General features: G+C 48.5%; 1 protein-coding gene across 3 annotated transcripts in view; it reads right to left on the bottom strand.

Moving 5' to 3' along the window:
- Positions 1-744: 744 nt before the first annotated feature.
- abcc3 (ATP-binding cassette, sub-family C (CFTR/MRP), member 3) overlaps positions 745-23572 on the bottom strand; it is a 37323-nt gene continuing 14495 nt past the window's right edge. Inside the window, exons 3-31 of one of the 3 annotated variants that reach the window (XM_030097482.1) lie at positions 22021-22146; positions 19652-19789; positions 17344-17469; positions 17050-17111; positions 16222-16359; positions 14517-14771; positions 13921-14098; positions 13663-13824; positions 12502-12594; positions 12019-12222; positions 11792-11938; positions 11626-11713; positions 11421-11487; positions 11201-11327; positions 10651-10827; positions 10415-10582; positions 10134-10317; positions 9951-10059; positions 9675-9831; positions 9157-9364; positions 6711-7024; positions 3491-3690; positions 3134-3260; positions 2871-2972; positions 2317-2463; positions 2079-2237; positions 1788-1954; positions 1527-1721; positions 745-1434 (exon numbers count right to left, since the gene is read on the bottom strand). In XM_030097482.1, coding sequence (XP_029953342.1) covers positions 1323-1434; positions 1527-1721; positions 1788-1954; positions 2079-2237; positions 2317-2463; positions 2871-2972; positions 3134-3260; positions 3491-3690; positions 6711-7024; positions 9157-9364; positions 9675-9831; positions 9951-10059; positions 10134-10317; positions 10415-10582; positions 10651-10827; positions 11201-11327; positions 11421-11487; positions 11626-11713; positions 11792-11938; positions 12019-12222; positions 12502-12594; positions 13663-13824; positions 13921-14098; positions 14517-14771; positions 16222-16359; positions 17050-17111; positions 17344-17469; positions 19652-19789; positions 22021-22146 — 4437 coding nt within the window. In that variant the 3' untranslated portion in view covers positions 745-1322. Of the gene's footprint in view, positions 1435-1526; positions 1722-1787; positions 1955-2078; positions 2238-2316; positions 2464-2870; positions 2973-3133; positions 3261-3490; positions 3691-6710; positions 7025-8130; positions 8442-9156; positions 9365-9674; positions 9832-9950; positions 10060-10133; positions 10318-10414; positions 10583-10650; positions 10828-11200; positions 11328-11420; positions 11488-11625; positions 11714-11791; positions 11939-12018; positions 12223-12501; positions 12595-13662; positions 13825-13920; positions 14099-14516; positions 14772-16221; positions 16360-17049; positions 17112-17343; positions 17470-19651; positions 19790-22020; positions 22147-23572 lie in introns of those variants that run through there. The other 2 variants (XM_030097483.1, XM_030097484.1) reach the window with 2 other exon arrangements.

Below are 23572 nucleotides of genomic sequence, written 5' to 3'. Positions count from 1 at the left end.
CACACGCATGTATGTCCCAGAAGACCCCTGAAAGAGCACAAACAAAGCAAACTGTGAAGTCGCCCCATCATCTACAGTCTGATCAAGTTTATTTATCCTGACTGGGTTTTCAGCTGCTGTGATTCTGTAATGACACTCAAGTTTCTCTATCAGGTTAAATCTATGTGCTGAAACACCTGTGTGTGTGTGTGTGTGTGTGTGTGTGTGTGTGTGTGTGTGTGTGTGTGTGTGTGTGTGCTCGCTGAGTCTCAGATGCTCAGACTGAGGCTGCCCTCTAGTGGCTGCCTGAAGGAATTACACACTGGTTTATTTACCTGAACTCTGGAGTGATTCACTCACTGATAGAGACATGGAATAAAGTATTGATCAACTTCATTTCAACACTGTTTAAGTATTAATTTGATTGATGCTGGTTGAAGAATCTGTGAGGTTTAAAATTAATATTTGCATTGAGAGAATACTGAAATAAAGCCTCCCCTGTGATTTTATGTGAAGGGTTCTCTTTTTAAGTGTGAAAATCAGAGTGCAATCAAGCTCACACGGTGCAGTTACACTGTTAAACAACCAAGTGTGTCACACTGAGATACACACCATTGGTGGGTCAAATTCTGTGTGAGACTCATCAAAAGACACCATTGGACAGCCAGATTTGGCATGTTGGACTCATGACACACACCACTGGATGTCTCATGGTGTTCATGCTCTTTCCATGTCACGTTACTCTCATCATGTGGAGGCGGCACGCATTGTTCTGTCTTTTTTAATAAAGGCATTTCATATGTCATAGTTTGGTGGTACAGAATTCAAGTTTTTATAGATTTGGTTCACAGAAGAATCACGTTTCCCTAAGTAAGACAGTTCTTCAAAAAAGTAGCTTAAATAAATGTACAATACAAAAATAGGTGGGTTTATCACAAAGATGTAGTTTTTTTTCTTACGAGGAAGGTACAGTGGCACAGTATTTGTCTTTGTAGAAAAAATACAATAAAAAAAGTTCCTCCTTTTGTTTGTTTCTTTTTTTTTTTGCAGCAGTCGATTGGAAAAAGATACATTCACTGGCTTTCTCTATCCCACTGGCAGAAGGCACTAACGAGACTTGGAACGAGTAGCGTTTGCACATAATATGGCTTTTTTTTTTTGTTTTGTTTTGTTTCCTATGAGAAACCACACGGCCGGGCGGCGGGAGCCTCGCCGGAAGCTTCTCTCGTCTTCAACGTCCTCACGTCGCTTCCGACGAGCGCGACCCGGGTCTGCAGCGAGAGCCCCGAGCGTGGAGGGCCCTGAGGGCCCGACCCGGCAGGTCCGGCGGCGCGACGGCGGTCCTACTGCGCCAGCCCGGCGTCTTTCGCCATGCCGTAGAAGATTCCCCTCTGCGCTATGAGGTTGGAGGGCGTGTCAAACTCCGCTATCTGTCCCTTGTCCAGAACCAGCACTCTGCAAGGAGAGAGGGGATCCGTTCACAAAGCCGAGCTCAGCCACGCAATCTGTCTGTCATGTGGAGTGTGTGTGTGTGTGTGTGTGTAAACCTCGTGTAATCCATGATGGTGTTGAGCCTGTGTGCGATGGTGAAGACGGTGCAGTCCTCAAACTGCGTCCGGATGGTGGACTGGATGAGGTCGTCGGTCTCCAGGTCGATGGCGGCCGTGGCTTCGTCCAGGATGAGGATCCTGGTCTTCCTCAGCAGGGCTCGGGCCAGACACACCAGCTGCCTCTGGCCCACGCTGGAGACACAAACCCAGTCAGGCCACGTTCAGGCGGCCGCCTCGTTTCCTCTGTGAGGGACTCACCTGAGGTTTTCTCCTCCCTCCGAACACTCCAGCTCCAGCTTGGACGGCTGGTTGCTGACGAAGCGGTGCAGGTGAGAATGTTCCAGCGCCTTCCAGACCTCCTCGTCACTGTACCGATCGAACGGGTCCAGGTTCATCCTCAGAGTGCCGGAGAACAGCACGGGCTCCTGGGGCGATTAGAACCATGAGAACACGCTGCATTCATGCTTTCATTCCATCCTGAACAGCTGGTTCCAGCAGATTGTCGGGATTCAGACCCTGCTGTTGTGGTTGAAGCGGTGAGGGGTGTACCTGTGGAATGATGGTGAGTTTGGACCTCAGGTCGTGCAGGCCGATCTCCGCTATCTTCACCTGGTCGATGGTGATCTCCCCGGCCGCCGCCTCCAGCAGCCTGAAGAGGGACAGCGTCATGGAGGACTTCCCGGCCCCCGTTCGGCCCACGATGCCGATCTGCAGAAACGCGGGAGAGTCAGCGGACGGCGGGGTCGTCACCGATGGAGAGGTCAAGTCACCGCACAGCGAGTCCGACCTTCTCTCCCCCCTTCACGCTCAGCGTGAGGCCCTTCAGGACCAGGTCCAGTCCCTCCCGGTACCGAACCGAGTAGTCGTTGAACTCCACGTTCCCCGCTGTGGGCCATTCTGGAGGGGGCTTCTTGTCCTCCACCTCCCAGGGGGCCTGTCAAACACACACACAGCTTATCTGAACAAGCCATTAGCCCGCTTGGCTTCGGGCTGAGCCTGATTTGTTTATCGCTGGAAGAAGCCATGAAGCCGTACTCGGGACCGCCAGCACATTTATCCCCCCCGAGGGACGCGCTGGATGCTCCAAACAAAGGCTTCCACTAACCGCTCTACCAGCTACTGTACGAGGGGGGCACGCTCTGCTGAAAGAACACCCTGTACAGTACACATGCCTCCTGCTGGCACCAGGTGATCCAACCTTTCTGGATCTAGTTACGGTTTATAGGTCCTGGAGTTTTTTCTGCTTTTGTGGGTGAATTCCTATATTTTGAGAGCACCGCAAAAAAACCCAACAGTCCTTTAAAAGCAAACACATGCTGGCCGGTACGCTGGCTAGCGTACCTCTGTGGTGGTCTCGGAGTATTCCTTCACTCGCTCCACGGCCACGATGTTGGTTTCCAGGTCTGAAGTCATCCGCACCATCCAGTTCAGAGACATGGTCACCTTTCAAAACGTTACAGGAAGGCTGAGGAGTCAGTTACTGCAATACTGCACTTTTACTTTTATTTTGAAACTTTTTTTTATTTCTCAAAACTATATAAATAATAAACTAGGAAGCGCATAGTGTCGGTCCGTAGGACAGCAGGTGGAGGGTTTTTCGGTACCTGCAGAGCGTAGGACACTGACAGACCCACGAGGCCCGGGTTCAGGCTGTCCTTCCCGGTAACGGCGAACAGAGCCGCGAACAACACGATGCAGTTCCCGATGAACTCAATGCGCACTCCGAGCCACCTGTGAGAAGTCGGGCTCTTCGTTACGGGAAGTAGCAGAACTATCGGACAAGAAAAACTCAAGACGGTGCTGTCATGGATTACGTGTGTATTCAACATATATTAAAAAAAAACATCTTATTCATGTTTGAATTATCGAGTATCATCGATATAAAGTGTGTTCCAGTGATGAAATGCGTTTATTTGGGACCACAGAGACGCTGCTCTGCAGTCAGGAGAAGGGTCACGTACCTGTTGGACACTATACCAGGGTAATAACTCTTTTGGTTCTCATCCACTCTGAAATCACTCATCAGGACAAAGGCAGAGTGCCTGCCGTAGGCTCGGATTACACTACAGCCCGTGATGGTCTCGGAGAAATGGGAGTAAATGGGAGAGCGGCTGACCGACTCCAGGCGCTTTAGCTGCCGAGACGTGGCAACGTAAAATCTCTACGGCCGGCCGGGGGGAGAGAGCAGAGACAAAACACAAGGTCAGAATCCCGCCGAGCTCCTCCGTGTTGCTCAGATCATGTTACAGTGATGATGATGCACACAGCCATACACACTCTCTCACACAACATTCACACACACACACACACACACACACACACACACTGAGTAGCAACAAACCAAACACCTGCAAGAATCCAGAGTTTAGATTTCAGATGAGATTGTTTTATGTTCAATTCAAAAGCGTTCCACAAATGGACTGCAGGTGTTTGGTTTTTACTACGTCAAACTCTACAGATTACGTTAGAAGCTCGAAGCAACGGTTCTGTTCCCACAGCGTCGCATGAGGAGTCAGACAGGGTTCAAAGGTCAGGCCATGCAGAACGAAAAGCCCACAGAAAGCCGCAGAAGTAAGTCTGTGTTACCGGAAGATCCAGTGAGTGTTACCAGGTGAAGCACACAAACCGCCGATCCAACAGCCACCGTCGCAGCCTCCAGTTGGTTTTCAAGTCAGTTGGACCGAGTATTTTTAGGACGCGCGCTGAAAGATATACCGCCAGTCCTCAGCATCTCCAAAAGCCTGCGGAGCGCTGGCACCTGGCGCCGCCGAGTCACGTCAGACCTCCTCCTGACCCGCAGATTAACGAGCTGTTTATTCCTTCGGCTCCGTGTCAGCAGGTTTGATTGAAAGCTAACGCGCCGTAGCCAAACGGCGAACGCCGAACGGCTCGGGTCCCGGCGGGCTTGAGGGAAAACGCCGACGTGATTTAGTGCGCTGCTTCCGTCAACTTCCTCAACAAACATCCTGGCTTTCATCGAGCGGTGTGGGCCAGCGGCGGCGCGTCTCCAACTCCACGTCTTCTGCCTGCAAACCGGTTTTCTACTGAACGGTTTGAGATGACTGCACAGGTTATGTTCGTTTTTTTATAGGCGTCTTTTTTGGGATTAGTGTGATGAACTAAACCTTGTTTTTTTTTTGTTTTTTAAGAAAATTTTCCAAAAGCACAGAAATCTGCACAGAAAGGCTCATCACCTCGCTCTGAAGCAAAACACTGAGAAACTACTAATCGCTGTCGGGAAGTGAGAGAATTTTTCCAGATTGTCATGACGTCTGTCGTCATGACGTTGAAGCTGAAATAACATCTGGCGAGTGTTGGCCGACTGTGGATACTGACATTTTCAAATGGGTTCGATCCAAAGCCACAGACGGGAGAAAGAAAAAGACTGTCTTGTTCAGTGACGACAAAACTAAGCTTCACGTTCAGGCTGCAGCACGTTCTGAGTCCATTACTAAATAACTAAAAACAATAGTTTTTTTTAGGTTATTGCGTTCCCTGCTTCCCACAATGATCCCAAATTTTGCTGATTAGTGAATTTCCATTTTCAGCATTGATTCGAAAGAAGGCTCCAGGATCACTACACACACTTCACACACTATCTCTGACGCACAGAAACACCGAGATGTGAGACCGAGCTGCTCCTGCCACAGAAATCCTCTCAGAAAACTGAGTTCCGTCACCTCTGCTGTCGAATGCTGAAGTGAACGACTAGTTCAGTTGGTTTGGATCGGGGAGCTGCCCTGTCTCCATCTCTTCATTTGATCATAAATCCAATTTCACAAAATTTTGGGACAAAAGAAATGCACTGTGGTTCATTTAAACACATACAAAAAAAAAGCACTAATCACAGGACGAAATGCTCAAAATGAGACAAGTTGACGTGAAAGATGCGATGTCAAACTTACTGTTTTTCCAGTTATTCTTTTTAAAAATGAGCCAAATGTGGCAGCTCTGGACTGTCGGCAGGTGAGGTTAACTCCTCAACTGTTACATGAATTTAAACTTACATCTCAGAGCTGTTGCAAATTTATCAACCTGCCAGGACTCTACGCTCGTCAAGCCACACCTCCTTGGTTGTCCCCAGGGCAAGATATAGAAAGTTTGGTGACCGCTCTTTTGCTGTTCTTGGCCCGAAGCTCTGGAACTCTCTTCCTCTGCATTTAAAGTCTGTCACTGCACTTAATGTTTTTAAATGTCATCTGAAAACGCACCTTTTTCATTTAGCGTTTGATGTTTAGCCCCTTTTAGTACTTTGTTTCTTAAAGTGTTTTTACTTATTTATTTTGTTTTACTCTGTTAAGCGCCTTGTGCTCCGTTCGGCAGTTGGAAGGCGCTTTAGAAATAAAATTTGATTGATTGATTGATTGAAACTGTTCCTCCAACATAGAAAGCTGATCGTTAATTCATATATCACCATATTTTCAGGACTATGAATCAAATTTTTTCCCAGTTATTTTTCCCGCTGGTTATGTGAATAATGTTGAGAAGCGAGTTAAATATCCATCTACACCGCTACATACCGTCTGGGACCATGAGATGGTGGGGGGGTGGGGGGGAAACATTACTGTAAAGAAGAAAACTAAGAATTGTGGACTAAAAGCTGAGGAACAAATTCACAGAAGGTTCTGGAGCAGGACAGTCCCATCTGGACATAAATCAGACTTAAACTTATTTTTTCTCTTTAAGGTGCATAAATGGACAGAAATGTCTAGTCTGAGAAACATGGCAAGATAAATTTAATCGCTTTTTCAATTCATGCTTTAGAAGAAGTGAAAAGATTTCATCGCCATAAAGAAAAAGCGAGTGAAGAAATCTTAGACCTTGATAGATTTTGCAAACCGACGATCTGTTAATAATGCAAACCTTTCATGATCGGGCAAGTTCAGGGGCAGCTCAGAACGCTCATCATAAGTTAATTCAGACACCGACTGTTTGCATTTCGCCCAATGTCCCAAGATTCGTGAGCACCAAGAAAATCAACTTTTCAGCCGTTTAGATTCACGGCAGATCTCATCATCTCAGAGTGTCGCTAACTAAAGTAGCCCACAGACAGATACAGCTACTGTGTCTACAGCACTGGATCGAAACATGCAAGAGTCTACCAGCACACACACACACGCACGCACACACACTCTCCATGCATGTCGTATTAATGAGTTAGCAGACTCGGTGCCTATTTACCTGAACCCAGCAATAGAACACCATTAACGGGGCTATGACTAAGAGGAACATTGGGGTGAGGGCAGAGCATATGAGCAGCACAGTCAGTGTGTACCAGAAAGTGCGCATCCATATGTCAATATTGTCTGGGATGTGGGAGTCTATAGCATCCACGTCCTTGCTGAAGCGGTTCAGTAACCGCCCAGTGGGGGTGCTCTCGAAGAAGGCCTGCGGCGCCCGCAGGACCCCCTGGAGCATGTTGCGGTGTGTGAGCTTGGCCGCCCGCAACATGCTGAAGGCCCGGCACAGCAGGCAGTTAACCAACAACAGCACACCTGTGAGAGAGGAGGGGAGGGGGGAGGGGGACAACACAACAACACCTCCGTTAAACAAGGAGCCGCTCCGGGGGGGGGGGATCGGGGGCAACACGGACCCTTCCTGCCACTTTTCTCAAACACACCAAATATGTTCATTTTGTTCAGAATGACGAGTCTTTAACTCTGAGTTTTAGGATTCAGTTTTCATTCCTGCACACTTTAGTCTGAGCTCGTTTCTTGCTACTCTCTATACTCCCACAGAACTAAAAAGATGCATGTGCTTTCAGTTCTATGGCAAAGTATTTTGTGGGAAAGCAGCGGGAGACTTTTCGTTTAGTTTTTTTGGTCAATATGGCTCAGGCAGCGAACATCCCGAACAAACAGGAAACCTGCTCACTGAAAATGAGAGAGGTGAACAGCAACGTCCTGTAAAAAGTGGAAATGTCTCCAGCAAAGTCAGGTGACTTGACAAGATTTGATCCGTTCATGAAAAATCATCAATCGATCTCGAACTGACTTGCTTTTTTCTAAGGAAGCAAAAAAACCAAGGTAGGAGTCCCAGAGAGCCTCTGACCGACTGATTCTCTGTGCCTGAGACTGAATACTGGACTTCCTGACCACTGAGACAAACCAGCCAACTTTTTGGGGCAAGAAAAGGAACTCTGCCGGAGCTGCTGCATCTCAGCGTTTCCACACTTCACACCACACACAGACAGTGACTCAACCGGCAACCGCAAACATCCCCTCAACAGATCCAGACACCAGGCACACGGTCGGATGTAACGACACCCGCCATCCAGCAGGGGGAGGAGGTGAAAGGCTGTACGCTGGGAAAAGATGGTGTGTGTGTGTGTGTGTGTGTGTGTGTGTCTGTGTGTGTAAGCAGTCTGCAGAGAAAGGGGGGGAGTTAGTGCACACTGAAACTAAAGGAGAACGTCACAGAGGAGGCGGCGGCAGCAGCAAAGCGCTCGCTGTGGAGAAACACAAAGCCCAAAAACAAACAAACAATACAGGAAAGGTTGTGAAAGTTCCTCTGCGCCGGAGTGTGCATGCAGCATGCCATTCCAGGAGGGGCAAGGCAGGAAGGCGGCAAGCGGCCCCCAGCCCGGGCGCGGGCGCAGTACCTGCACGAAGATGTATAGGAACGCCAGCGGCACAATGACCACGGCGAAAATGGGCGTGGTGGAAATGATTACGATCATGGTGGAGAGGGACACGAAGAAGGTGAACAGGAACATGAGCACGGTGGCCGGCAGCGCCTCGTCGATCACGTAGATGTCCTTGGAGAAGCGGTTCATGAGGCGCCCTATGGGGGTGGTGTCAAAGAAAGACTGCGGCGTGCGCATCTTGTTGTCCAGCAGGTTGAAGTGCAGCTGCCGGGCTGCCCCGATGTTCCCCATGGCTAATGTGAAGGAGGACATCATGACGAGGACACCTGGAGGAGAGGAGGGGCGTTACATCGGGGGAGAGGGGGAGGCGGCGGAGGAGGGATTCATTTCAGAAAGAAGAGGCGGCGTCCATTCTGAGAGAGGAAGATAAAGATCGGTAGGACCCATGCGATCCGTCAGAGACGAGGAGGAAAGAGCGGACTGGTTAGGAGAGAGAGCAGAGCTGCAGTCCTGCACCTGATGGAAGGAAACCAGTCAAACAGCTGCAAAGCAAAAACATCCAGGTTAATACGACAGGCGCGTCTCTCTCTGTCGGCCCGTCATGAACAGCCGGATCGATACTTCAGGACCGACCAGCAGAAACTATGAACCAGATCAGAATTAGTGTCCAAGATGCTCAGAAATCAACATGCAAAATATCCTGATCCGAAGAAGAAAAGAAAACTGAAATTAACAATAATATGTGCTGTGAAGTTTGGTGTTTAACTCTCTATTTGAATCAGCTGAATGTATTTGTCCTTTACAGAAGTGTGTTATCAGTGCTTTTCTTTAAAATAATGGAAATTCACCCGCGGCCTCGATACAGAACTACAAGGAGTAATAGATATTACTTCTGAAGTTATTGAAACGTATGGAGAAGAATAATGTGTGGAATAAAAAAATATATCCCACTTATCACTTTATCAATCGCTCCGTCCTCTCAATAGGAGCAGCTAGCATTAGCATTAGCAGGCTTGGCTCGTTCGCCGGTCAGTCTCTCACCCTGTGCGATGCCCAGCGCCGCGTACACCCCCACCCTCATGTGCACGTGCTCCTTGGTCTGGTTGGTGGCGGCGTCGTTGGTCCACTGGGTGAGCCAGATGTTGGCCCCGATGGAGGCGGCGCTCTGGCAGCCGTACAGGAAGCAGATGAGCACGGACAGCACCGGCCCCACCGCCCTGGCGTACTCCAGGTACACCTTGGTTTTCACCTGGCAGCAAGACGGACGACGAGACTGATCAGCCGGTACCGGGGCACACACTGCAGATTGTTCTTGCTTTGCCAGTGAAATTCAGGAGTAATGGAGGGTTTTTGTTGGTACTGGAGATACTTTCTGTTGTCACACAGTGACATCTAGTGGTTAACTCGTGTATTGAGAAACAGGAGTCACTGACTTACAGAAGTCACATGAACACAAAAGGAAAAAAAGTGTTATACTCTGGAAAACACAGGATCTTTGTGCTGACACGAAAGTAAGAAACTTCCTAGTCTTTCATCAAAACATCTTATTAAAGACTGACCCGGCCCGTCTCCGCCGCCTCGGCCTGGATCAGCTTTTCCATCTCCGGCGGTTTCTTCTTGTCCTGCGACTCGGCGGCTTTCCGCTGGCTGCAGCCGTGTCTCCTCACCGATCGAGGTCGGAGGTTGTCGCTATCGCTGGAAATGATGCTGATCTGCCTGCGGAGGAGAGCCGGGTGTTTAAACTTCACATCAGAATATCCAGGGGCCAACTGGCATGCGGCCATTAGCATGTGGCCATTAGCGTGCAGCATGCTACAGCTTCAGTCCTCCAGCACCTCATGAAGTTCCTCTTGGCTTCGTTGATGACCGGCTCGTTGTCCACCATGTCTGTGTGGTTGCTCAGGGCGTCGTCGGGGAACAGGTTTTCGTCGTCGATCAGCTCCTCTGAAAGCGGACAAACGTCGTCAGGCGGTGAACGTGTGCGGCGGCGAGGAGACGCTGACAAAACGAGGCTCTACCGGTGGCCTCGTCCTCCTCCACCAGGTCCTCCAGGGCGTACGTCCGCAGGAACTCGGCGAAGGCGCCGTTCTGCTGCAGCAGCTCCTGGTAGGAGCCCATCTCCGACACCCGGCCGTCCACCATCACCACGATGTTGTCCACCTGGGGCAGGAAGCTGATGCCGTGCGTCACCAGGATGCGAGTCTGGAGGCGATCCAGCACCGGGACATTTAACCACGGAGGACTCAAAGACAGCAGTGAGCTGAAGACATGAGCTGGAAGCTTCCGTTCAAATCCTCACCTTGCCCTTCAGGACGCCCTCCGGACCGATCAGGTTGTCGAAGATGTGTTTGGCGACGTGTGCGTCCACGGCGGACAGCGGGTCGTCCAGCAGGTAGACGTCGGCGTCGCTGTACAGAGCCCGAGCCAGGCTCACCCTCTGCCTCTGCCCCCCCGACAGGTTGATGCCCTGCAGGAAGCCGGCTCGTCGGTTAAGGGGATCAGGAAAGGTGGGCGGGGTTCTCCTGCTCTCCGTACCTTCTCTCCGATCTCCGTCATGTCTCCGCCGGGCAGCACCTGGAGGTCGGGGGTCAGAGCGCAGGCGTCCAGGACACAGCAGTACTTCTGCTCGTCGTACGGCTTTCCGAACAGGATGTTGTCACGCAGGGTGGCGTTCTGGATCCAGGCCTGCTGGGGAACGTAAGCCACGGAACCCTGAGGAGGAACAAGATGGAGCCTCTGATGAGACGGAAGCTGCACTGGTGAAATTTCCTTGGTTTCTCTCAGCGAATTTGTTTTTGTCCAGATGGATAAAAGCCAAGAAACATTTCATACACAAGGTTCACTCATGAACTGTTCTTTGGTTCTCATGGAACATGTGAGCAGCTTTCTTTTCATGTTATTGGTCACTAGGGGGCAGTAGCAGCTCCTGAAACGTTAAAGGCTTTTGTGTTGAAACTCACAGACTGCAGCTTAAAAGTTTCCGTTTCATCTCTGATAAACCTGCTTTACTTCATTACCCTAAATGAGAGCTGGGATTATTAAATAATGGAGCTCGTTTCGGTCACTTGCTCTCGTGAAGTCCTACCTGAATCGAAATTTCTCCCTCCAGTTTCTCCATTTCTCCCAGCAGAGCGGAGATGAGCGAGGACTTCCCGCAGCCGACGTGTCCGACCACGGCCAGCAGGGAGCCTTGAGGCACCATGACGTTGATGCTGCAGACACACGGAAGAAACTCCGGGGTTTTCAAGAAGCACAAGTCGGACATGGAACTCACACGATTACTCATGAGGCGTTCAAGGACATACCTGTGCAAAACTGGAGGATCCTCTTTGGCCCAGGTGAATTTCCCATTGACCACCGTCACTGAAAAATCTGTGGAAAAACAGATTTTGAACCTGGTTACAGAACTAATAGTAATGATGCACAGTAGAAATACACAAAACTAAGTACAAATTTTCAGAAAGCCTGATCAGCAGTAGAGCTGAGTGTGTGGACAGTGGAGGACTCGACCTGCGGCTGTGTTCTTGCGGTCGACTGAATCCGGATCGAGCTCGTCGTGACTCAGGAAGCTCTGGATTCGCTTCAGAGAGACGCTGGCCTGCGAAGAGGAGCAAATACTGAGGAAGAGCGGAAGACGAGCGGAGGAGGAGGAGGAGCAGAGGACGAAGAGCCCCACCTGCACTATGCTGCTGATGACCTGAGGCAGCATGTTGAGCGGGAACCTCAGGATGTTGAAGAGCGACAGCGACACGAAGGCCTTCTCGGCGTCCAGGACGTTGTTCTCGTCCACCGTCACGTACACGGCGAACGACGTCAAGGCGACCTGGAGAAACACGAGGAGCCCGCTCAGAACGGCCCCAGAACACACCGGCGGCTTCCTGTCAGAGTCCGGTTTTGTGGTACCAGGAAGGGCGCGCTGGTCCAGGCCATGGTGGACAGCGCTCCCAGGTACGCCGTCTTCCGCAGCACGTTGAGCTCCTTCTGCCGGATGGCCAGGACCTTCTCCCTGAAGGAGTCCTCCCAGGCGTACAGCTTCAGCACTTTGATGCCGTTCAGGATCTCGTTCATCAGCTTGATGCGAGCGTCTTTGTGCTGCATCTGCTCCACCTGGACCAGGTGTCGGAAGGAAACGGAAATGTCAAAGGTTTTCCCAAATATTGAGACATGGTTAGTTTTTGTGTCGCGTCAGATTGAGAATTTACTCCGATCTTAAATCTAATTCACATCATAAAATATAATCATGGATGATGCACTGTTGGGGTTTATTTTTGAGATAATAGTACATTTTCTTGTTTATACAGATCAAGTGTACATTTTGTCCTGGATGACTGAGGATGATTAACATAATTCAAATCCTAAAATTTTTTCTCGTTTCACTTTTCGTACCTGGAAAGCTCGAGTCTTCATGGCGATGACGGCGTTGAACGGGATCAACATGACCATGACGGCCACTCCGGCCAGCACGGACGGGCCCAGGTTCTGCACGACACAACCAGACAGGTGAGGCTGGTGTCAAATTACAACCTGAATGCTGGCTGCAAATACTGAATCCCTCAATACATCCTATATGTGTCATGTTGAAAATACTGAGAGCTTTTCAAAATTATCCGTATTTTTTCTCTCATCTCTGAACAATGAAAGTGAGTGTTCAGATTAAAGATGAAGGGATTAAACCATTGACACGCCAACTTCTTCATATGAGTATCTTCCCTAAAGCAAACCAATGACGCTGGTGTCAAATTACAAGCCAAATGATGGAAAAAAAAAAAAAAAAGAGAATTTCAACTTTAATTTTCTTTGGTTTCAAGAAGACAAAGGTTTAAAGTTTTTGCTTTTTGGCAACCTCATGGAATGAAACTTTCCCTCTCAGTGAGGATGTAACAATCCTAAACACAGCAAGAAAAACTGCTAAAAGACATCTCATCAGACCAAGAACACTTTTCAAATCGGTTATTTCCCGCCATGTCCCCTACAATGTATCGACCTTTTTGTTTTAAGTTCAGGGTCTACTTACAGAGAAAAGACAATTAAAAAGAAGGAATAACAAAAAATCAAATACGAATATGCCTCCTGATACACAAAATGCAATCAAACTTTCAAAAAACGGTTCTTGTTGCATCCTCAGATCATATCTGCTGCACAGCTTCTCTTCGGGGTGAAACATTCCTGCAGCTTCTAACATGTAAACTTTCACACACAATCCGACGACGCTGCTTTAATGAGGTAGTTTGCTTTTAATGCTGCATCCTCCGTGTTTCAGTCCACTTCTCCAGCCTCACGTTGTGAATTAAATAAATGTGTTCCTACCCTCTCCGAGGAGTGAACTACATCCTCTGGCAGTTCACTTTTAGCCCTCAGGCTGTATGTTAATACTTCAAGACGTAAGCGAGTCTTTCGTCTCCAAACTTTTTGAAAAAGCAGGATCTTCCTCTGAAAACGGAACAAGTCCCGTCTCGCAGATAAAAGTGATTGAGTAATGGCTGAGCGGCCCTGCCCGCCCCGCTCCTCGCGCCCTGAGAGGAAGACGAGGCCTCGAATCGCTCCCACCTGCCAGAGGAAATACAGCGCCAGTACGATCTGGAGCGGGGCCGACCACAGCATGTTGAGGAAGGTGGTGAGGTCCATGAACCTCTGAGCGTCCACCGACATCAGGTTGACCACTTCCCCCACGGTGGACGAGCGCTTGGCGGCGTTGGTGATCACCAGGGCCTGCGGAGGGAGAAAGAAGAAAGATCCCGGCGGAGTCTTTCACCACCGTTGGTTCAAAATGCGAGGGGAGACGAGCCGGGACTCCTTCCTGCGTACCTTCCTGTAGATGGCGCCGATGACCGCCGTGCGAACATTCATGCCGGTGACGAAACAATACTGGAAGTGGTGGTGGAGGATGATGGTCTGCAGCAGGGCGGTGAAGAACATGAGGAAGGCCAGAGTGTAGCCCCACCAGTCCGGAACGCCCTTCTGGTTGGTGAAGGAGATCAGCATCCTGTAACGTGAGGGAAGACGCTCGTTGGTGACCTTTTGATTTCATATCTTCTGAATTTTTTTAAACTTGTAATGTTTTGCACCAGTTACAGGACAACGCTTCAACATTTACTATTTTTTTCCTGCATTTTATTTGATACAGGTTTATCATGAGTGGTGTTAAAGAATCTTTAACCAAATGGAAAATTGCGAGATAGCACATTGATTTGCATAGAGAGAAAGATTCCACAGAATAGCTGCCGTCACGAAAGATCCCCCTCACAGTGCATCATAAGGAAGTCTTATTTCCATACTGAGTTTGCATCCTGATAAAGGACAGCAGGGTGTTTTCAGCCCAGACGGCTCCCGGGGTTAATATGCAAATGACGAGGCAGAAACAGATAAGACCTCCAGGACGTCCTGGGGGTTGAGTTTCTTACCTGAGCAGCTGGGGGTTGATGAAGGTGACGATGTCCTGCAGGACCTTGAAGGCCGAGCCGATCAGAAAGTACGGCCCGAAAGTTTTGAGCAGGGCGCGCAGGAAGGACGGCTGGCGGGGGGCGGCCCTCTGATTGGCCAGCAACACCTCCACTTCCTCCGGACTGCTCTCGCCGCCACCGCCTCCTCCGGAGACGTGGTTGGTGGTGGACGGCGGCGGTTTGGTGTACGCCGCCTGGCTGGACTGGTTCTGCTCGCTGTGGTGAAACAGAGAGTTCAGGAAATGAGGATATTCTTCCATCTCAGGAATTTTATTGTGAGCTTCTAAGTCACTCAGAAGTCACTGGAATTTTTCAAAAACAGCTTCACAGCTGGAACTTTTCAAAAATGCTCCGACTCCAAGAAAAAGAGGAGCTTCAGTGCTCACAGCGTACTGCTCTCTGCTTGCATACCCAGATGGTTATATGATATATATAATATAAAAAAAGAAAAACAGCATCCATCCGAGCCCTAAATGAAGATTATTTTGTTTTCAGCTTGTCGTTGTCAACGGACATCGTTTTCAAAAGATCTAAACGTGAATCTTCTCTGAAACAAAAACACTAAAGCGTTGAGTTTTCATTTGAAACGTGGTCATGTGCATGAGGCCCTAATCAGAAGTTGTTTTTTTTTTTCTCTCCACGAGGACTTCAGGCTGTGAAATGTGATGTAAAGAGCGCTCCGTTTCACTTCAGGGAATGTTGAGCTGCGAAAACTCTCCTGAAAAGGCGGCTTAAGCAGCGGCAGGAGTCGGGTTCCAGCGGTGACTCCGCGAGACGGCCGGACGGGTTTGTACGCCGCGGCTGAAAGGACCGAGCGGAGCGCCTCTGGATCGTTTTACACGGCGAAACTGTGGCAGGAAAAACTGCGAAGAAGGAAGAGGAAGCAGCTTGGATGAAGGTCGGAGTTCAAGCAGCCCCGCCGGGCGTGTTTGTGCATGAAACCACCTCTGCAGGGGGTGGAGGGAGGCTCCAGCGTTTTGAAAAGAATAACACTGGAATCATGGCAGCGTCATGGAGGTAATCTCTTTTAAAGTGGCTCATTTCACACACTTCAGAGTGTTAATCCTGCTGAAAAGCATGCTTCTGGTTTCACGAGTGCAAAAACCACACACACACAGAGGCCAGCCCTTTAAGACAACATCCTCTCCCTTCTCCAAACCGTCGGGGAAGTGAAAGGAAGGGCAGCGGCAGGAAGGAACGCTGCTCATGACTGTGGGCAGATCACTGAATGTTTCTCATCCATCAGGTGTTTACACACTGCTAACCTGTTTAGCATCGACGCTCTGCTGCAGTTTGCGGATTAAAAACAGCTTTAGGGCTACATGACTCCACTGACTCCTCCTAAAGTAGTGCTTCTGATGCTTACAGGAAGTCCAGCAGTGCACTGTAGCTGTGATTTGGCACAGGAGCAGAAGGAATTATTTATTCCTATCGATATCCTCCGATCAGATGGGGAAATCCCTCCTGAATGTTCTAAATTCACCGGGAGGGAGAAGACATACTGCTTCATACTCTCAGATTTTCAAAGTGTGTGTTCAGACTGTGATTATTGACTTCACTTCTCCAGTATCCAGCTCTAACCTGATTTCTGCCTCAGTGTGCAAACACGGTTCGATTTCTCGCACGGAGCAGCGGCGCTTCAGCTCCAACGCTGCAGCAAACCTACCTCTTGGCCTTGGCTTTGGCCAGCTCCTTCTCCCACTCCCGCAGCAGCTTGGGCACCATCACCTTGGAGCTGTCGCGCAGGTTCAGCGACCACAGGTCTTTGGCCTCCAGCGGCTGCTTGTAGCCTTTAATGGCCATCCTGGGAGAGGCGGAGAGGAAGAGGGCCCGTTTAAACCAATCTGCTGGACGAGGAAATCCAACCCCAGCAAGTGCAACTGCTCCGCACAGACGGAATGAGATTAGAAAACTCAGAACCCTTTCAGACGGAGTCGTCCCAGTTAGATTTGTGCTCCACAAAAACGGCTAATTGAGTTTCCTGGATTCACTCATCATCATCATCATCATCATCAGCTGAAAATCTGCTTAAATCTATTTTGCTGGCATGAGTAGATGTGGTGCTATAATCTGGACACAAAAAAAAGTAATTTCCTCTGTTGCAGGATTGAAAAATAATAAAATGAGATAATAGGAAAACTGTCAATCACCTTCAGCACAGTTTCAGCCTCTCTGAGTAACTACCGAGACTCTCAGCGGCGCTGGCGCTGCCCCGGATTCACTTTCAATATCTCAGAGCCAAACAAGATAAAACACGCAACCAGCAACCATTTCGCCACAGCTTTTTAAACGTTTGGACGGAATCTGCCAAGAAAGATTCACTGCTCTTCCATCAGCGACTGTTTGCTTTTTTTTTGTTTTTAATTCCAAACTGGATTGCATTTTGATATAATGAAATCCGTGATACGTGATGTTTATCAGCAACACTAATGGACTTCGAGGTATTTAATCACATTACATCATTTGATCACGTTGAGCAGAGGAGCGATCGTACCTGGTGAACCACCAGAACGTCACGGTGGAGAGAAAACCCGCCGTTTCCTCGGGGCAGGGATTCTGTGAAGAGAACCATGCCGACAAACAGGTCAGGAAGGTTAAACGAGGACGTCCTCCTGACAGGAGCTGCTGACAAAGAAATCCACTGTGTGTGAACGAGTGTGTGACCTGATTTCTCAAGTGGGAAGCCGCCCAAGAGCGACGGCAGCTCGGAGGGAGGGAGGGAGGGGGGGGCTCGAGTACGACGAGAGGAGTGAGAGTTATGCAGACGGCGAGGCGAAGTGGGACTCACCGGGTCGGTGACCACGCTGGAGAAAAGAGGCGGTTTCTCATTGAAGCAGCAGAGGATCAGCTCGCAGACCACCAGGGCGAAGTACGTGTAGAAGGTGGCCAGCCGCAGCGTGTCTGTGACTTCGTCCTGAAAGGAAAAAACAAGGCTCCGTCAGTGTCGTCTGGTTCAGTGCAGGAGAGTCTGCGGATGTGTTGCTGACAGAGTAATGCCACCGATGACCTGTGGGGGAAGTGTTGAGCAGCATAACTCATATATGATTGGATAAAGGAAGAGAGAAGAGAAGAGACATAACCGATATCTTCGAGGAAAGACAATTTGTTCCTGTCCTTTGTGATTATAGAATATATATATTATCCACTCCAATGTTGACGCTGAAATGTAAATGGAGTTCCCTCGCTCGGATGAGCAGTTTGGAGTTCGGCGTCTGGCTCAAGGACACTTCGACACGCACCTGAAGCCTCTCGATTGGGAGATAACCTGCTGTGCCGACTGAGCCGCAGCCACGCCCGGACAGGAAGCAGAACATCTGAAGCACCAGAAAAAGAGCCTCCAGGCTCATTCGATCCATTCGGCCCAGTCGAGGATCCCACTCTGAGCTTTCAATACATTAGCAGACTAATTACCATAATCTCCTCTGAAAATCTAATTCGCTTTGATTCTTGGGAGATTTACTCGACATTAGCGGTTCAGAAACTAAAGCTTCTATAAAGTTTGAGTGAAACAAGCCTCAAAAAACAATCGCTGCAGGATCGACTTATTCAGCGTCTTCAGCATTCTAGAAACAGACTATAGAGACTGCTGCTATTCGCAACAGCAAAAAATCCATAAAATATCGTCTTCTCTGATCAAAGTTGAGAAAACTACCTGGCAGAAAATGATCACTTCTTTTTCCCAGTATTTTTTTGAAAAATAAGCAGGAAATCTTGCATTTTTGTGTGTTGTTTTGTTCTTTTCCATAAGTAGGAGCAGACACTCTCGCTGTGGTCATGCTGGTGTTGTTGCGGTTTCCTTGGCAGTGAAACACCTCGATCATCAGATTACCCCTAATAGTTTTAATGGTGCGTTTCCATCCGTGAGCAGGGTGCTGCCAGTCAGCTTCAGTTCATTCACTCATTCATTTTTAAGCTCCAGTCGCCCACACGAAGGAGAATGGCTCATCTTTATTTCCCATAATCGGGTGAAGCTCAGTGCAGACGTGAGTCACCTCTGACAGTGTTTTTTTCTGAATCGTGTGTGTGTGTGTGTCGGGGGGGGAGCTCAGTTTTATTCATGCAGGGCAGGCTGACCCAGGCAGGCTTTCGAGTCTGATTTCTTGTAGCTATTTACTTTAATGGATTCCAGCACCGTGCGGGAGAGTTAAGAGCACAAAGGGAAAACCCTCCGTTCTATCAATCATGTCTCACGGTGACGAAACGGCACAAAAGCGACTAAAGTGGAACAAAAGTCAGACACGCCCTGTACGCGCCGACACACCTGCAGGTGGGGTCGCTGCTGTCGGCTCACATCATTCTTCATAAAGAGGAGAACCTGCTCTCCTCTTCTGGCCTGATGTGTGTGTGTGTATTTACTGCATTTGTGTCAAAGCTATAATCAAATCTACAGACAGGCTATGCAGGCATTCTGACTGGAAAAAGACGGAAGAATTTCTTTTGCTTTAAATAGTATTGTCCATACTGGACATACTGTGTGAAATAATTCATACATCAGCGGCTCCATCCTTACGTTGTGATGATGAATGTGGTTAAGGCTGCTTTTCGGTAACTCTTTCGTGTTTGAAAACATTTTTCTGCCCTTGTAGTAGAAAGGGTTGAGTGGGTCACTAATCTCAGCTCCAGAAAGAAAAAGACGACTTATTTGGGGGTAATTCCCACAGATTAGAGCCTGAATTCTTCACATACGTAAGCACCGGGGGTCAGCGGTGTTTACCGATGGCTGTGCGTGTTTCGGGGGGGTACGTTTCATTTTCACCCATGCCAGCGTGTGATCTTCTGGCTGCCTGCAGGCTGCGGGGTTTTGTTGAGATAAGCAAACAGGAACAACAGTGCAACTATTGCCTCTCTGTTCTCTGCTTAGCTGTGTCCTGATCTGACCCCTCCAAGGCATCCACTCAATCTGAGCTTCCAAACGACGCCTGGAGCATCAACACGCAGCTGGGGGGGTTGGGGGGCGGGGGTCGGCATCGGCGTCGGCCAAGCTTGCTAATCAGGTGTGAGTACATATATGTAAAAACAGCAAAACCTGAATAGTGGGAGTGGTGGAAAGACAGACGATTGCTGGAAGGCGAACGGAGGCGGCGGCACAATCTCACCTGGCTTGACGCCTGCAGGATCTTGGAGCGGAAAGGCACGATGGCACACAGGACAGACAGGAACCAGAAGATGAAGAGGACCCCTGAGGACTGCACCCCGCGTAACCTCTCGAACTGGATCAGAAACGTGGCCAGCAGCTGAGCAGGAAGGAGGGGGGGGGGTATTACAGAGAAGTTAGATTAACCAGGGTGGAATGAAGCGAGGTCATGTCAGGTAACGGACTGGATCCAGCCTCTGTGTCGACTCCCTCCTCCTCTAAATCCTGAGTTTAGACGCACTGCAGTCGGGAGTTTTATGGATTTATTTTACATTGCCCTAGAAAACCTGATAACAGGTACTTGGAGGCCCGCCAAAATCATGACATTACATGTTTTTACGAAGCCCGATCGTGCTTTTATTATTGAACAATGTAGTTCACGGACCACATACAGCTCAATGCTGTCTTTAGTGGACTGGACATAAAAATCTTTGAATGTAAGCTTTAAAGCTTTTTGTCATTGCGGTGCAGAATATACAGTACGTTCATAAAAATGTCTATATTTTCATAAAATCAAACAATTACTATAGAAAATGACCACAATTTCAACTTTTGTCCAATTTCAGTAATACCCTCTGGAGCAAAATACACTGAAATGTCCAGAAAACATCTCTTAAAGCTGCTGCATTATGGATGTTTCTGCAAACTCATCGTGACGGTATGGGTCGAAGGCTAGTTTTTATAGCAACAAGTTTGCTATTTTTTTTATGGGAGCATCACTGCTATCTCGGCTCAGATCTCAGTGCGTGCTGTGTTGTGTCCACAAGAAATTTGTTTAAAAAAAAAAAAACAACAACAACAACAATGCTTTGTTTGAAATTTTTACAGTTTGTTTTGTGGTTTGACGGCCAGATCAGAGCCTGCCGCGAGCCGGGTCTGGACCACACGCCTTATGTTTCACACGCCGGTATTACTGGATCACTGAATATCCATTGAGAAATATTTCTAATACCATTAAAAAGTCACAAATGAGCTGAATTATACGCAGCAGTTCGCCCCCGCCGATATAAAGCTCTACTGTTTATCCAACAAGGCTGATTAACGTCTTCAAGTGTGGCAATGCAATCAACTTAAAGTTTTAATAATGCATCGCAAGCTGGAAAAGCTTACGTATCTTGGATTCAAGGGAAGGCGTTTGGTCGAAGGGGTTCAAGGAATGTTCAGACGAACCCAAATCTTTGGTTTGAGAGACATTTTTTGCAGTTGATGGTGAGGTCGTTGTGGTTCTTTATGAGATGTAGCCCCGATGTCGTCCCTATAAATACCTAAGATGTATTTGTGTTGTGAGATGTCTCCCTTGCAGCAACCGGGGTCTGTTATTCTTTTTTCAGTCACATGTGTCTGCAACGTCTTGTCGAGATATTTCTGGTATTTATGGGTTTTGGAGCGATCACGCAGAAACTTGTGAATTCAAAGGCATCTCAGTCATTCAGCTGTTAAAAAGTTTCAATCTATTTGGAGATGCCGTGACCTCCGACATCTTTAGAGAAAATGTTGACCTTGTTTAACTCCACTGCTGTTTCCAGACTGAGGTGGCAGCGAGGCGTGCTCCATTTCCTCTTTTCCTCTCATGAAATCTGAATTGCTTCAACTTCGAGAGGAAGTCAAGTTCAAAGAATTTATAAACCAAACCAGTGTGTCCGAGCTCTTTCTGGATTTAAACTCTCCTGACTGTTTGGTGTGAATTGAAAAAGGCAGCTCCTCTTAAAAACTCTTTCTCCACACACGCTGATCACAGCCAGTAATAACAAGAAACCAGGAGTCGTCTCATTGCCGTGGAGGGAGAGCACATATTCTGTATCTGTATTTACACAGCCTGAGGTTTTCCTCACAGAGTCGGCCTCAGGAACAGATTTGTTAGTCAAACAGACCCGCGAATACTTATGACTCTGTTTGTTGTTGAATAAACTCGCCCTGCCTAAGATAAACTTTTGTGAAAGTCAAGAATGCTTTCAAGAGACGCCGCGATACCGCTCGGTAATTATGAGTGAAGATTCATATCAACAGGTGAAATGTACACATCGCTGAAAGACGGGCTGACCGGTGATGAGTCGTGTTTCAAAGCACTGGGCGTCACGATCAACACGCCATCGGACACGGCCAATCAGACGGAGCGCTCCCAGTCCCGCCCAGCAGCTACTGCCGTGAGAATCTAATCAGGTAATTGATTCCTGTCCACGACAGAATACCTACTCAGCATCTCATTCTCACTTATGTTTTTATAGCGCCGGCCTCCCGGCCACTAGTGGGTGCTGTGCTTCTGTAATGCAACCAGCTGTGAGCGGAAGAGGAGGAGGAAAAAATGTTGGCACGCCGCCACAGTTCCCTCACCATGGTCATGCCGAGCACCAGCGGGGTGATGAAGAAGATGGGCGGCTGGGTGTGGCCGTGCCGCAGCTCGTGGAATGTGTAGAAGAGGTCGGCCCAGCAGACGACCCAAAGCAGGAGGCCAAACGCCTGAGGGGCGAAAACAGAGAGATCAATCAACCAACCAACCAACCAGGCTTTTAAAATGTTGGATTTTCCAACAGGCCTGGCCCGATTCATCCTGAGGAGACGAGTTTGAAAAAGTCAAACTTCAAAATCAATCCCGGGACTTGGAAAAAAGGCGCAATGTTAAGAGTTATGAACTACAAGAATAAAGTGCACGGGATGAGACCTGAAAGCTTTCTGAGGACCTTCAGTATGCATTTAAACCCATTTAGAGGTTTTTAATATGTGTATATTGAGAAATACCTGGTCATTTTGTTCAACTACAAACTTTATATGTAGATGAATGTAAGAGAAAACCAAACAGTAAGTCATCAAATAACATTTAACAGCACCCAAGCGTTAAAAAAAAGGGGAAAAAAAAACCTCAACTTACAAGAATTTTCAAGGATCTTAGTGAAACACTAACTTTCTCTATTCAAGCAGCTCAGTCTTTGTGAAGGTAAAATCCTCGGGGAGATGGATCTGGGTGAACAGGTTCATGGGACATTCTTTTGTTGAGGAATTTTGTGTGCAGTGCCCAACATTTCAGAAAAGTTTCATTTCTTACAATCACAGTTTCTGTCAGTACTCATTTGAGAGAGTACGGGAGAGAGTTCCTGAAACCAGCAGACGCCTCATAAACCTAACAGAAGGTGCTCGGTTACTGATATCCCCCCCCACTCTGGCTGCAGAGGACGATCGTAAACTGATGTGACGACACGCAGCTGTCTTTGAGGATTGAGGATTTACTGTGGGTGGGATCAGGAGGAGGTGGATCGTATTTTCTTCTAATGTGACTACTAGCTGCCTCCTGAAGCACCCAGACTGAGAAGCGAAACGTGGGACTTGACGACTGGCTTAAGAGTTGCCAGTAACTGCTGCTCACACTGCGACTTTCCATCTCGTGCAGGACATGTGGTGGAGATGTGCTGTTGAATTCACAAGAGCACCGCACATGCCGCCCAGAGGGCAGAGCAAATAAAAGCTCTGTTTGTAGTATCTTCCACAACGCTTTGCACACCTCCCCAAATATGGACGACGCCGTGCAGGAAGCTCGCTTGGAAAATAAACACTGCCGACGAGCTTCACGCTGTTCTGCAGCCGATCCTTCGCGTTATGGCAACGAACGAGTTCGCGGCACGGCGCTAGACGTACTGTACATGCGGGAGGACATATCAACCTTCCGTCTGTGATGGTTGCTGGCTGTTGTCACTACAACCACAGCTCCTCGCTCGCTACATCATAAACGGAGATAAACAGATGCCGAGGCATAATTAGCTCCAGCAGAACACTTTCTATACTTGATATCTCAAGAACAGCTTGTGAAACCTGAATCAGTTTAAGGTTTCTGTGGAATATTATTGAGACATGTCTGCCTTATCTTGACTTGTATATTTTCTTAGGATGGGAG

This window comes from Salarias fasciatus, chromosome 8 (assembly GCF_902148845.1).
Source record: "Salarias fasciatus chromosome 8, fSalaFa1.1, whole genome shotgun sequence".
Lineage (NCBI taxonomy): Eukaryota > Metazoa > Chordata > Actinopteri > Blenniiformes > Blenniidae > Salarias > Salarias fasciatus.
This window is presented reverse-complemented; position numbering and strand designations above follow the sequence as displayed.